The sequence below is a fragment of the Pecten maximus genome, chromosome 19 (assembly GCF_902652985.1).
Source record: "Pecten maximus chromosome 19, xPecMax1.1, whole genome shotgun sequence".
In the NCBI taxonomy this organism is placed as follows: domain Eukaryota; kingdom Metazoa; phylum Mollusca; class Bivalvia; order Pectinida; family Pectinidae; genus Pecten; species Pecten maximus.
The window spans coordinates 17,625,504-17,639,440 of record NC_047033.1 but is presented as its reverse complement, the minus strand read 5'-3'; the positions used below and the strand labels follow the sequence as shown (position 1 = coordinate 17,639,440).

The 13,937-nt window shown below is 35.0% G+C and overlaps 1 protein-coding gene across 1 annotated transcript in view; it reads right to left on the bottom strand.

The window, feature by feature from the left end:
* Positions 1-13,937, bottom strand: part of LOC117317443 (deleted in malignant brain tumors 1 protein-like) — a 45,450-nt gene that overhangs the window by 19,613 nt on the left and 11,900 nt on the right. The window contains exons 7-23 of the mRNA XM_033872253.1: positions 11,821-11,996; positions 11,301-11,451; positions 10,888-11,066; positions 10,215-10,365; positions 9,799-9,977; positions 7,927-8,083; positions 7,405-7,574; positions 6,752-6,905; positions 5,702-5,877; positions 5,080-5,236; positions 4,673-4,842; positions 3,947-4,100; positions 2,889-3,064; positions 2,378-2,534; positions 1,966-2,135; positions 1,020-1,173; positions 47-222 (exon numbers count right to left, since the gene is read on the bottom strand). Coding sequence (XP_033728144.1) covers positions 47-222; positions 1,020-1,173; positions 1,966-2,135; positions 2,378-2,534; positions 2,889-3,064; positions 3,947-4,100; positions 4,673-4,842; positions 5,080-5,236; positions 5,702-5,877; positions 6,752-6,905; positions 7,405-7,574; positions 7,927-8,083; positions 9,799-9,977; positions 10,215-10,365; positions 10,888-11,066; positions 11,301-11,451; positions 11,821-11,996 — 2,807 coding nt within the window. The remainder of the gene's footprint in view (positions 1-46; positions 223-1,019; positions 1,174-1,965; positions 2,136-2,377; positions 2,535-2,888; positions 3,065-3,946; positions 4,101-4,672; positions 4,843-5,079; positions 5,237-5,701; positions 5,878-6,751; positions 6,906-7,404; positions 7,575-7,926; positions 8,084-9,798; positions 9,978-10,214; positions 10,366-10,887; positions 11,067-11,300; positions 11,452-11,820; positions 11,997-13,937) is intronic.

Genomic DNA, 13,937 nt, shown 5'->3' with positions numbered 1-13,937 from the left:
TCGACATATAATTTCATTCTATATTGAAAACAAACGCAGCACGTACCCGACACGTTATAACAAAAAACACTGGCTGGGTAGTAGCACGATTCCGAATAAGACCATCCACTAAAGGTACAGCCAGCCAAATTCCCCTCAGTTCCGTTACAGCGTACATCATCCATCCAAATCGGTGAGGTAGCACTACCGTAGTTAGACGTTCTGTAGATTGCTCTTCCATTACTGTTAAAACGTAAGTGTGATTTTATATAACAGATTGAAGCTTACAGCATGTGAAATCAAACAGCAAAATATCGGTATGGGATATGAAAAAAAGGGAAATAGCCTAGCATTACCACTTTAATGCACTTCGATGATATCACAGTCAATAATGGAAACCGTGCAACACCTTTTTTGCGTGGTTCAGTTCTTTTGTTTTTATTTTGTGTGTGTGTGTGACTACGGTTTTGCCTCATTTCAATATATCGCTGGTCAAACTAATCATCGTTTCCTGTTGCGTTGGTTGTGCTGGATATGGTAGAGTTATACGTGAATTATTTCACAGCCACATCGTTTTTTTAATAATTTTATAAATTATACCAGTAATTTAAATATAGTCATTTAATTAATGGAATTCAGGGTTTTTCAATAATCTCAAATACTAATAAAAGTATATTATTTTAGTTATATTGATTAAAGTATCAAGTCTAAATACAGAGATGGGATTCATAGTACAAACTTTATATCTCGGTTGTTTACAGTGTCTTCATTCGATGTCAAATGTTACATCGTTATATCATATATACATAGTATATATACAGTAGTAATTAACATATCACATTTGTATGAATCTGTACAATAAAGATTCTTTGTTCTTTTTGATATATAAAGTTAGAGTAGAAAATCAAACACCAGAATGAAAACCCTTTACAGATCCTCCAAGATTGTGTTTTTATTCTAGATTCGTAAACTATACTGAAGATCATCACCAGGTATAGGACATAACAAATAACATGAGCATTTATCGGGTTAAATCACACCTGTATCCAATCATCCTACATGTAACATCTGCGTTCTTGTAATCCCAGCTGTAGTCATCACACACCGTCCCCCATAAACCACCATAAAACACCTCCACACGTCCGACGTGGGCGTACGATCCTCCCATTAGTCTCACGGCTATTTCACTTGTAGCTAAAATGTCATATATAGTATCGCTGATGAAAACTAGTTACCAATACCTTACTAAGTGATTTGAGCTGGTAATATATCATTTGCAGATAATGAAATCCATATATGATTTTGAAATAACCATTAATATAATGACACTTTCAATCGCTTTCTACAATTTTTACTCCAAATGTGTAAGATTAATTAAATAATGAAGTAATAACATCTACATGCTGTCATATATTCGAATGCTTCAGCTTCTGATATATATATATGTAACAGGAGAGGAAAAAATGTAGCGGCCAGACCGGGGTTCGAACCCGGGAAGTCCGAACACTAGCCGGATGCTCTACCAATTGAGCTACCTGGTCACCGATGATCGACCCAGTCCAGTCCCGCTACACACCTCCCTCCTTTTTTCCAAGTCTTCACCCTCGAAGACACACGAGACCCTTATACCACCACCGTGGGTATTTTAGTTGGGCGCCAATTTTGTAACAGGAGAGGAGAAAATGTAGCGGCCAGACCGGGGTTCGAACCCGGGACCTCCGAACACTAGCCGGATGCTCTACCAATTGAGCTACCTGGTCACCGATGATCGACCCAGTCCAGTCCCGCTACATATATATATAATGTCGTAACTTTTAAGGTGACTGCTATGAATTCTTTTATACGTGTTCATGTTGAACAATATAAATGCTTTAGTTTGATATCTTATTAATTGATTTCCTAGTTTTGATGAAATTATCCTAAATATTATTGCTAGTATGCATAAAAAGACAGCTATCTATTAATAACGCCTAATTAAGCGGTTACCTGATGCATTGTAACACGCCACACGAGCTTGATAATAACAGTATCCAACCTGTCCCCAACCGTTAAACGGACAGTCTGCTAAACTGGACTCTGTACCATTACATCCTAGATTTTCCATCCATATCGGTTCGTCAGGCAAACCAAAACTTTTGTATAAGGACTGACCATCGCTAAAGATACATTACAACGTTAACGATATTATAAATCAATAGAATAGATAGTGTCACATTATTTGGAATGAGGCTCCGTTATAAAAATAACTGATCACTATAATCCGTCCTAGTCTTTATATCGACATTTAGCATATCAGGTAACACATTTTAAGTGTTGACATGTTTTACTAGTTTTCTCTAAGTTTAATTCATGTCATATTTTAACTATATTGACGAGCTGTTGCTTTGACATACGTTACCTGTATCCGAGCATCCTACAGGCGACGGTGGCATCATTGTCATCAAAGCCATAATTGTAGGTACAAACACCTCCCCAATGTCCACCGTGGTACACTTCCAATCGACCAGTATAGTTGTTTGGTCCGTCTACCATGCGAACTTCTAAGTAAGAGCTCACTGAAAATAAGGTATTGTAACATTTGAAAAAAGAACAACATTGGTCATCCTAATGTCAACGAGATATGTTTCAACTGATTACTGAAATCATCCGAGGTATCGATACTTCGGCAAAATGTTTGACGTTTGACTTCAACTTTGCTTTGTTCTTTGTATTAAGTGGATACGAAACGGACAGGAAATAATGAATAGATTTTCCAGAAAAATAAACGACATTTGCGCCACTATTTGAAAGAATAGACTAATTATCCGGATAACTCGATTTTTTTAGGAAAACACATTTAAAAAGAAAACTAGATCTAATTGATAATAATTTATGATAGATATCAGTGAGATAGCAAAAGCAAAATGTACCCGACACGTTATAACAGAAAACACTGGCTGGGTAGTTGCATGAATCAGAATTAGACCATCCACTAAAGGTGCAGTCAGCCAAATGCCCCTCAGTTCCATTACAGCGTACATCATCCATCCAAATCGGTGACGAAGCACCACCATATTTAGACGTTGTGTAGATTGCTCGTCCATTACTGTAGTAACAACATAAATGTGATTTTATATGACCTGTATATAACAGATTGAAGCTTACAAGACACTGCAGCATATGAAATCAAGCAGCCAAATATCTGTACGGGATATGAAAAAGGGAAACAGCCTCGCATATAGTGATATAGTAATCAACATTACCACTTTATTTCATTTTCAATGATATCACAATATATAATGGAAACCGAGCAACATCCTTTACGCGTGGTTCTGTGATTTTTAATTTTGTTTTGTCTGTTTTTGTTTTTGTTTCTTTGTGATTCAGGTATCGCTTCATATAAATATATCGCTGGACAAATAAATCAAAGTTTCCTGTCGCGTTGGTTGTGCTGGATATGGTAGCGTTATACGTGAATTATGTCAAAGCCACTTCGTTTATTTCCATAATCTTATAAATTATAACAGTAATCTAGAAACTGTCATTTAATCTAATTGAATTCCGGGCTTTTCAAACATCCCAAATCAAAATAAAAGACTATTAAGTTATATTGTTTGTGTATCAAGTCTAAATACAGAGGTGGGATGCATAGTACACATTTTATATCTAGCTTGTTTACAGACTTTTAATTTGAAATCAAATGTTTCATCGTTAAATCATGTATACATAGTATATATAAAGTAGCATTGTACATAATCATCACATATGTATTGAATCTGTACAATTAACATCTTTAGTTCGTTTTGATGTATAAAGTTAAAGTAGAAAATCAAACACAAGAAAGAGAACGGTTTAAAGATCTTTAAATATCTTCCATATTTCTGTTTTAATTGTAGATTTGAAAACTATTCTACAGATCATCACCAGATCAAGGAAATAAACTTTTATCTGGTTTAATTAAACGATTAAAAGATGAAGGCAACCAAACCTGTATCCAATCATCCTACAGGTAACATCTGCGTTCTTGTAATCCCAGCTGTAGTCATCACACACCGTCCCCCATAAACCACCATAAAACACCTCCACACGTCCGACGTGGGCGTCTGATCCTCCCACTAGTCTAACGGCTATTTCACTTTTAGCTAAAATGTCATATATAGTATCGCTGATGAAACTGGTATCATATACATTACCAAGTAATTTAAGTTGGCAATATATCATTTGTAGATTATGAAATTCATATCATTTCAATATCACCCTTAACATAATGAACCTTTCAATTTTCCTTCCACATTGTTTGCTCCCAATGTTTAAGATTAATTTCTAAGTAATAACATGCTGTCATATATCCAGGCTTCTGATATATATATATGTTGATATATGTATATATTTTTAATCTTTAGAAAAGGTCAACTGCTACCAAAAATAATAGGATGATAACAGGCAAGTTTTATGTTCACCGTTAAGATCACATCAGCGAATGTTTTATGTGTCGTTTCTGTTGCTGTATGAAATTGTAAATTGCTTAACCTTGAAAGTGACTCTGTTATTGATTCTTTTCTTTCACAGGTGTTCATGATGAACAATGTAAATACTCTATATTAATATCTTATACATTGGATTTTCAGATGAAATTATCATAAATATCATTGCTATTAAAAGTATTAATCTAAAGACACAGTTATCTATTAATTACGCCAAACTAAGCGGTTACCTGATGCATTGTAACACGCCACACGAGCTTGATAATAACACCGGCCAATCTGTCCCCAACCGTCAAATGGGCAGTCTGCTAGACTGGACTCTGTACCATTACATCCTAGATTTTCCATCCATATTGGTTCGTCAGGCAAACCATAACTTCTGTATAAGGACTGACCATCGCTAAATATACATTACAACGTTACCATAAATCAATAGAATAGATAGTGTCAACATTATTTGGAATGAGACTCCGTTATAAAAATGACTAATCACTATATTCCGTCCTAGTCTTTATATCGACATATGGCATATCATGTAACACATTATATGTTTTGACATGTTTTACTAGTTTTCTCTAAGTTTAATTCATGTCATATTTTAACTATATTGACGAGCTGTTGCTTTGACATACGTTACCTGTATCCAAGCATCCTACAGGCGACGGTGGCATCATTGCCATCAAAGATATAATTGTAGGTACAAACACCTCCCCAATGTCCACCGTAGTACACCTCCACTCGACCGCTGTAATTGTTTGGTCTGTCTACCAGTCGAATGCCTAAGCTAGAGTTCACTAAATATAAGGAATTGTAACATTTGTAAAAAGACCAACATTGAATACTGAAACCATCCGAGGTACCGACACTTCGGCAAAATAAACATAAATGAAACCTGCCCTCGTCAATAACAACACCAGACAGGCGATTTCTGACAAGGACGGATAATACAACAATGTCATTTACACGTTTAAATTCAATTCAGCTTTGTTCTTTGTAATTAGTGGATACTAAACGGGAAGGAAATAATTAATCGATTTTTTTTTCCTGAAAAATGATATGAATTACTTTTGCGCCACTATTTGCTTTGTTGGAAGAAAATGCAATACCTTTCCATACCGATTATTCCGATAACTCGTTTTCTTTAGGAGAACGCATTTAAAAAAAGAAACACATTCTATAAATGTTAGGTTGTTACGGGAGGGATATTATCTAAGTTTAGGAATTTTACCTATAAGAAAGATGGAAAAAGCAATACGTACCTGACACGTTATAACAGAAAACACTGGCTGGGTAGTTGCAGTTTTCGGAAGAAGACCATCCACTAAAAGTACAGTCAGCCAGATTCCCCTCAGTTCCGTTACACCGTACATCATCCATCCAAATCGGTGACGAAGCACCACCATATTTAGACGTTCTGTAGATTGCTCGTCCATTACTGTAAATAAAACGTAAATGTGATTTTATATGACCGGTATATAACAGATTGAAGCTTACAAGACACTGCAGCATATGAAATCAAGCAGCCAAATATCGGTACGGGATATGAAAAAGGGAAACAGCCTAGCATGTAGTGATATAGTAATCAACAATACCACTTTATTTCATTTTCCATGATATCACAATATATAATGGAAACCGAGCAACATCCTTTACGCGTGGTTCTGTGATTTTTATTTTTGTTTTGTTTGTTTTTATTTCTTTGTGATTCAGGTATCGCTTCAGATAAATATATCGCTGGACAAATAAATCAAAGTTTCCTGTCGCGTTGGTTGTGCTGGATATGGTAGCGTTATACGTGAATGATGTCAAAGCCACTTCGTTTATTTCCATAATCTTATAAATTATAACAGTAATCTAGAAATTGTCATTTAATTTAATGGAATTCCGGGCTTTTAAAAAATCCCAAATCAAAATAAAAGAATATTTAGTTATATTGATTGTGTATCAAGTCTAAATACAGAGGTGGGATGCATAGTACACATTTGATATCTAGCTTGTTTACAGACTTTTAATTTGAAATCAAATGTTTCATCGTTATATCATGTAAACATAGTATATATAAAATAGCATTGTACATAATCATCACATATGTATTGAATCTACAATTAACATCTTTAGTTCGTTTTGATGTATAAAGTTAAAGTAGAAAATCAAACACCAGAAAGAGAACGGTTTAAAGATCTTTAAATATCTTCCATATTTCTGTTTTAATTGTAGATTTGAAAAATATACTAAAGATCATCACCAGATCAAGGAAATAAACTTTTATCTGGTTTAATTAAACGATTAAAAGATGAAGGCAACCAAACCTGTATCCAATCATCCTACAGGTTACATCTGCGTTCTTGTAATCCCAGCTGTAGTCATCACACACCGTCCCCCATAAACCACCATAAAACACCTCCACACGTCCAACGTGGGCGTCCGATCCTCCCATTAGTCTCACGGCTATTTCACTTTTAGCTAAAATGTCATATATAGTATCGCTGATGAAAACTGGTATCAAATACCTTACTAAGTAATTTGAGTTGGGAATATACTTTCTGTAGATATATATGAACATATAAAAAAATATTAATTGACAATCTATCTAAGGCGTTGTATTTTGCACAAATATATTGATATATAGGTATATATTTGTGATTTGTTTTTTTCTTGCCGTCTCCTCAGTTCTCCTGACTTGAGATAACGTTAAGTCTATTAAATAGTAATAAATCGTAGAATAATCTTTGGAATACGACAACTGCTGACAAAAAGAATAGGCTGGTGACCGGAGAGTTTAATTATCATCATTACGATCAGATCGGCGAAATTTTCATGATGAACAATGTAAATGCTCTATATTAATACATTATACATGGCTTTTTATGTTTCAGATGAAATTATCCTTAATAGTATTGCTGCCAAAAGTATGAATCAAAAGAAACAGTTATCTATTGCATACGCCTAATTAAGTTGTTACCTGATGCATTGTAACACGCTACACGAGCTTGATAATAACAGAATCCAACCTGTCCCCAACCGTTAAACGGACAGTCTGCTAGACTGGACTCTGTACCATTACATCTTAGATTGTCCATCCATATCGGTTCATCAGGCAAACCATAAGTTCTGTATAAGGCCTGCCCATCGCTAAAGATATAAATATAAAAAAACAATGGTCAAACAAAGCATTCTTTACAATTTAAAACATATTATTTAATTTTCAACATTTTTTGTTTTTATTGTGTATGTGATTTTCAGATTACACATGTTTTACCCTTATTTATGAGTAGAAAATTAGGCATTTTACTTGTATAGATGAGTTGATAATTAAGGCATATTATACCAATATAAATGAGTTGATTGCCATCAATTTTACCTTATTGGTGTTGACTTGAATATATTAAGTGTGTAGTTGAAAAAATTTGACATTCATTTTACAGGTGTGGTTTCAATGTTGATATAATTTAATCAATACATTGAATATCGTGAAATATTGTACCTGTATTTCAGCATCCTACAAACAACTGCTGCATCTTTGTCATCAAGGTTGTTATTTTGAGAACAAACACCTCCCCAATGTCCACCGTAGTACACCTCTAACCGACCGGTATAATTGTTTGGTCCGTCTACTAGCCGGATGTCAACGGTGGAGTTAACTGAAAATAATATTCTTAATTCATCAACACTTTCGGCAACTTTGCAGACACATTCAGGCAGACATGGAAAAGAAAATGGCCAACAGAGGAACATCTTCAGTTTTTGCAATTTGTTGTCAAAACTTCTCAAAAAGTGCTAAGATCGTTCCCGGACTTCATTAGTATGTTCCAATTGTTACCAAAGGGTTTGAAAGTAGAGAGGGAATACGGAAAATGATGATCCTCTCCAATGACCTGAAAAGATTATTCACTGTTTGGCGTCAATCTCTTTATCATTTTACAATATTAGTATATTTTACTTCAACACTTACTACCTTCAATGTACGCTGTATTAAAAAAACAAGTTATATGTTAGTAAGTTGCATTTCGTTATTCCTCTTTTGCGTGTTAACCTATTTGTTTTGTTGGGTTGCTTTTTATTGATTCGCTTAGTCACATTGCGGTTTTTTTGACAGCCAATCAAGCGAAACAATAATAATAATAATAAAACGAAATAATAAGTTGGGGACACAAATCTACTTAATTCTTGAAATTCAAATAAACAGCAAAATTTTATAATTTGGCATCTTATATTATAATTCCATTTGTATATAAGTAGAACTTTAACTTTATCATATTTATACCAACCTGTTATATTATAACAGAAAACAGTAGCAGGATAGCTGTTGCAATTGCCAACTTGTCCCCATCCATCAAAGGAACAATTAGCTAGACTGTCCTCCGTACCGTTACAGTCTACACCTCCCATCCACACAGGTTCTGTTAGAGAGCCATACTTTACGGTGCGATATATTTGCCGGCCGGTACTGGCAGGTAAAATAAAGAACAAAACCTTGATAACAATACAGAACAAGATGCAGTATATCTGTACGGTATGCCAATGACTTGACTTGTCAGAATGCGGTTTACAATATTTATTAAAAATATTGATGATGGCAATAAAGAAATGTGTGACAATATTTCTTTTCAATAAGTAAATAACTTGAAGCGATATTCATCTGACTAGTCTGTAGCTATATATATATATTGCCGGGTCCATTACCTGTACCCCAACATCCTACACGTGACATTGGCGTCCCTATAATCCCAGTCGTAGTAGCCACAAATGGTTCCCCAGTAGCCACCATAGTACACTTCCACACGGCCGACATGTGGACCTGAACCTCCAGTCAGGCGTACGTCAATAACGCTTTCTGTAAAAACATAAGATTTTAATGACAGTTAGCTTTTGACTGCATTGGACGTATTTCTCATTTCAAGCATTCTTACATATTTCTAATATTTATCAATAGGTTACTGTTAGTAATGTAAGACAAGACAGGAATATACATGCTTATCATTCAGTTATTTAAAAATGTAATAAATATATCAATAGATCAGAGTTGCATTACAAGGTAAGATAGCATGGCATTACATTAATGACAAAAGAAGTATATTTCATCATCGGGTAGTTTGCTACTGTGAATATTGATAAATATTAACCTATTTGTTTTGTTGGGTTGCTTTTTATCGATTCGCTTAGTCACATTGCGTTTTTTGAGAGCCAATCAAGCGAAATAATAATAATAATAATAAAATGAAATAATAAGTTGGGGACACAAATCTAGTTAATTCTTGAAATTCAAACAAACAGCGAAATTTTATAATTTGGAATCTTATATTATAATTCCATTTGTATATAAGTTGAAATTTAACTATATCAGAATTATACCAACCTGTTATATTATAACAGAAAACACTAGCAGGATAGCTACTGCAATATCCAACTTGTCCCCATCCATCAAATGAACAATCAGCTAGACTGTCCTCCGTACCGATACAGTCTACACCTCCCATCCACACAGGTTCTGTTAGAGAGCCATACTTTACGGTGCGATATATTTGCCGGCCGGTACTGGCAGGTAAAATAAAGAAAAAAAACCTTGATAACAATACAGAACAAGATGCAGTATATCTGTACGGTATGTCAATGACTTGACTTGTCAGAATGCGGTTTACAATATTTATTAAAAATATTGATGATGGCAATAAAGAAATGTGTGACAATATTTCTTTTCAATAAGTAAATAACTTGAAGCGATATTCATCTGACTAGTCTGTAGCTATATATATATATTGCCGGGTCCATTACCTGTACCCCAACATCCTACACGTGACATTGGCGTCCCTATAATCCCAGTCGTAGTAGCCACAAATGGTTCCCCAGTAGCCACCATAGTACACTTCCACACGGCCGACATGTGGACCTGAACCTCCAGTCAGGCGTACGTCAATAACGCTTTCTGTAAAAACATAAGATTTTAATGACGGTAGCTTTTGACTGCATTGACGTATTTCTCATTTCAAGCATTCTTACATATTTCTAATATTTATCAATAGGTTACTGTTAGTAATGTAAGACAAGACAGGAATATACATGCTTATCATTCAGTTATTTAAAAATGTAATAAATATATCAATAGATCAGAGTTGCATTACAAGGTAAGATAGCATGGCATTACATTAATGACAAAAGAAGTATATTTCATCATCGGGTAGTTTGCTACTGTGAATATTGATAAATATTAACCTATTTGTTTTGTTGGGTTGCTTTTTATTCGATTCGCTTAGTCACATTGCGTTTTTTTGACAGCCAATCAAGCGAAATAATAATAATAATAATAAAATGAAATAATAAGTTGGGGACACAAATCTACTTAATTCTTGAAATTCAAATAAACAGCGAAATTTTATAATTTGGAATCTTATATTATAATTCCATTTGTATATAAGTTGAAATTTAACTATATCAGATTTATACCAACCTGTTATATTATAACAGAAAACAGTAGCAGGATAGCTACTGCAATATCCAACTTGTCCCCATCCATCAAATGAACAATCAGCTAGACTGTCCTCCGTACCGATACAGTCTACACCTCCCATCCACACAGGTTCTGTTAGAGAGCCATACTTTACGGTGCGATATATTTGCCGACCGGTACTGGCAGGTAAAATAAAGAACAAAACCTTGATAACAATACAGAACAAGATGCAGTATATCTGTACGGTATGTCAATGACTCGACTTGTCAGAATGCGGTTTACAATATTTATTAAAAATATTGATGATGGCAATAAAGAAATGTGTGACAATATCTCTTTTCAATAAGTAAATAACTTGAAGCGATATTCATCTGACTAGTCTGTAGCTATATATATATTGCCGGGTCCATTACCTGTACCCCAACATCCTACACGTGACATTGGCGTCCCTATAGTCCCAGTCGTAGTAGCCACAAATGGTTCCCCAGTAGCCACCATAGTACACTTCCACACGGCCGACATGTGAACCTGAACCTCCAGTCAGGCGTACGTCAATATCGCTTTCTGTAAAAACATAAGATTTTATGACAGTTGCTTTTGACTGCAGTGGCGTATTTCTCATTTCAAGCATTCTTACATATTTCTAATATTTATCAATAGGTTACTGTTAGTAATGTAAGACAAGACAGGAATATACATGCTTATCATTCAGTTATTTAAAAATGTAATAAATATATCAATAGATCAGAGTTGCATTACAAGGTAAGATAGCATGGCATTACATGAATGACAAAAGAAGTATACTTCATCATCGGGTAGTTTGCTACTTTGAATATTGATAAATATTAACATCAATGCTTTTATCACAACCTTCAGCACCGTATTTCTTTTGAAGTCATTTAACTACGAAAACAGGGCTATTCTATTGTGTACCTGATGTATTATAACAAAAGACGTTAGCCGGATATGGACAACTGTTAACATATCCCCATCCGTCAAATGGACATTCCTCCAGACTGGATTCCGTGCCGTTGCAATTGACATTTCCCATCCATTTAATATATGTCGTACTACCGTAATCGTAGGTGCGATATGGGGCACGACCATCGCTAAACAAAATAGTTCAGTAGTAGAGTTGTCGATAATCATTTTCAAACAATCATTACGAAATCAGTAGTTTTGATTCATAAACCCGCTTTGAATATGTAAAAGTACAAAATTAGCGGTAAGCACTATCTTCTTTGCTGATGCTTTAGACTGCTTTAATCATTAAATCATCAGGGCCCAGTTGATCAAAGTGTGACTTATTTAATCATTTTTGTGAAAATCTTACTTGTCTTGAAATTCAAAACCTGACTATATGTATTCCTTAAAATAGTCCGTTGTCAAAATAATGTGACCGGGTGATATGTCCTGCGGGATGTCTTCAGCAGTATGCTTCAGAAAGGTAACACTAAAAAGTCGACATCAGAATCGCACTATTAGAAGAAGAAAACACGAACATACTGCAGCCTTAAAACAAGAGGCCCATTGGACCTGTACCGCTCACCTGGTTGGAATAGACCAAATGTCAAAATAATGTTCATGTTAAATTCATTTTATTTGTCAATCTCAAACAATGCTATATATGGTTATAGTGCTTTTAAGAAATAACGAAGTCCAGACACTCTAAGGGTCTAAAAGACCTCAACAATTATTTTTAGAACATGCATTCATCACTTTATGACTAGTAGCAATTTAAATGAATTATGTTTATTTCCCATATGGGGCCCCGTCCATTTGGCCCCTTGGGGGTCAAAGTCATCATTTACGCAAACTCTGTTCCCCTTCCCCCAAGGATGTTTCTGACCAAATTGGGTTCAAATCCATTCATAACTTTATGACAAGTAGCGATTTAAACGAATTACCTCTATTTCCCCTATTGGGCCACACCCCCTTGGCCCCTTGAGGGTCAGAGTGACCATTTACGCAAAATCTGTTTCCCTTCCCCCAAGGATGTTTCTGACCAAATTGAGTTCATATCAATTCATAACTTTATGACTAGTAGTGATTGAAAGGAATTACACCTATTTCCCCTATTGGGCGCCACCCCTTTGGCCCCTCGGGGGTCAGAGTCACCATTTATGCAAAATCTGTTCCCCTTCCTCCAAGGATGTTTCTGACCAAATTGGGTTCAAATCCAATTATAACTATGACTAGTAGCGATTTAAAGGAATTACCTCTATTTCCCCTATTGGGCCCCACCCCTTTGACCCCTCTGGGTCAGATTCACCATTTATGCAAAATCTGTTTCCCTTCCCCCAAGGATGTTTCTGACCAAATTTGGTAAAAATCCAATAGGAGCTTTTTGACTAGTAGCGATTTGTATATGTTAATAGGGCGTTAAACTATACTAAACCAAATCTTATAATAGGAAGAGACTGACGAGTGTTATTGTCTCATAAAATTTGGTCACCTTAGATTTACTAGAAACGATTTCATCAGTTTTTTTTCTAAATAGTTTGTTAGTAGTTGTTCAGTATTGAAACAAAAATGATTCCGAGAACCTTGAATATGTGTCAAGGTCATTTCTTTTCACAAACATCGTGGGTGTCTTACTAGGATTTTGTATTGACCTATATATAATTATGGTCATTCAAGACTTCCACTGTGTGCCGTCTAACATAGTGTGTTTTGTGTAAGTTTGGAGGCTGTGATGTTTACCTAATAGTAATAACACAGAATTGATGCTGATTGTACAGTTTAGTTGAAGTGTAACGCCGAAATCCGTCACCAGGACACCTCACCCAGGCCAATAATAAATATGCATTTCAATATTGCCGATGACGCCATTTTTAAATATAGTAAGTTTTGTTCACCTTTTCAGTAGTTTATTTGTAAGTTATGTCGAAAATATTGTTACTTCCGTGTTGATAAGATTTGCCAAACTGACGTGGTCCTTAGCCAATATTTGATAACTTCACTTTATTTTCTTAACATCTTACATATCACCTAACAAGTATCTTAACTTTAAACAGGTAAACTATTACCGGTATCCGAATATCCTACAT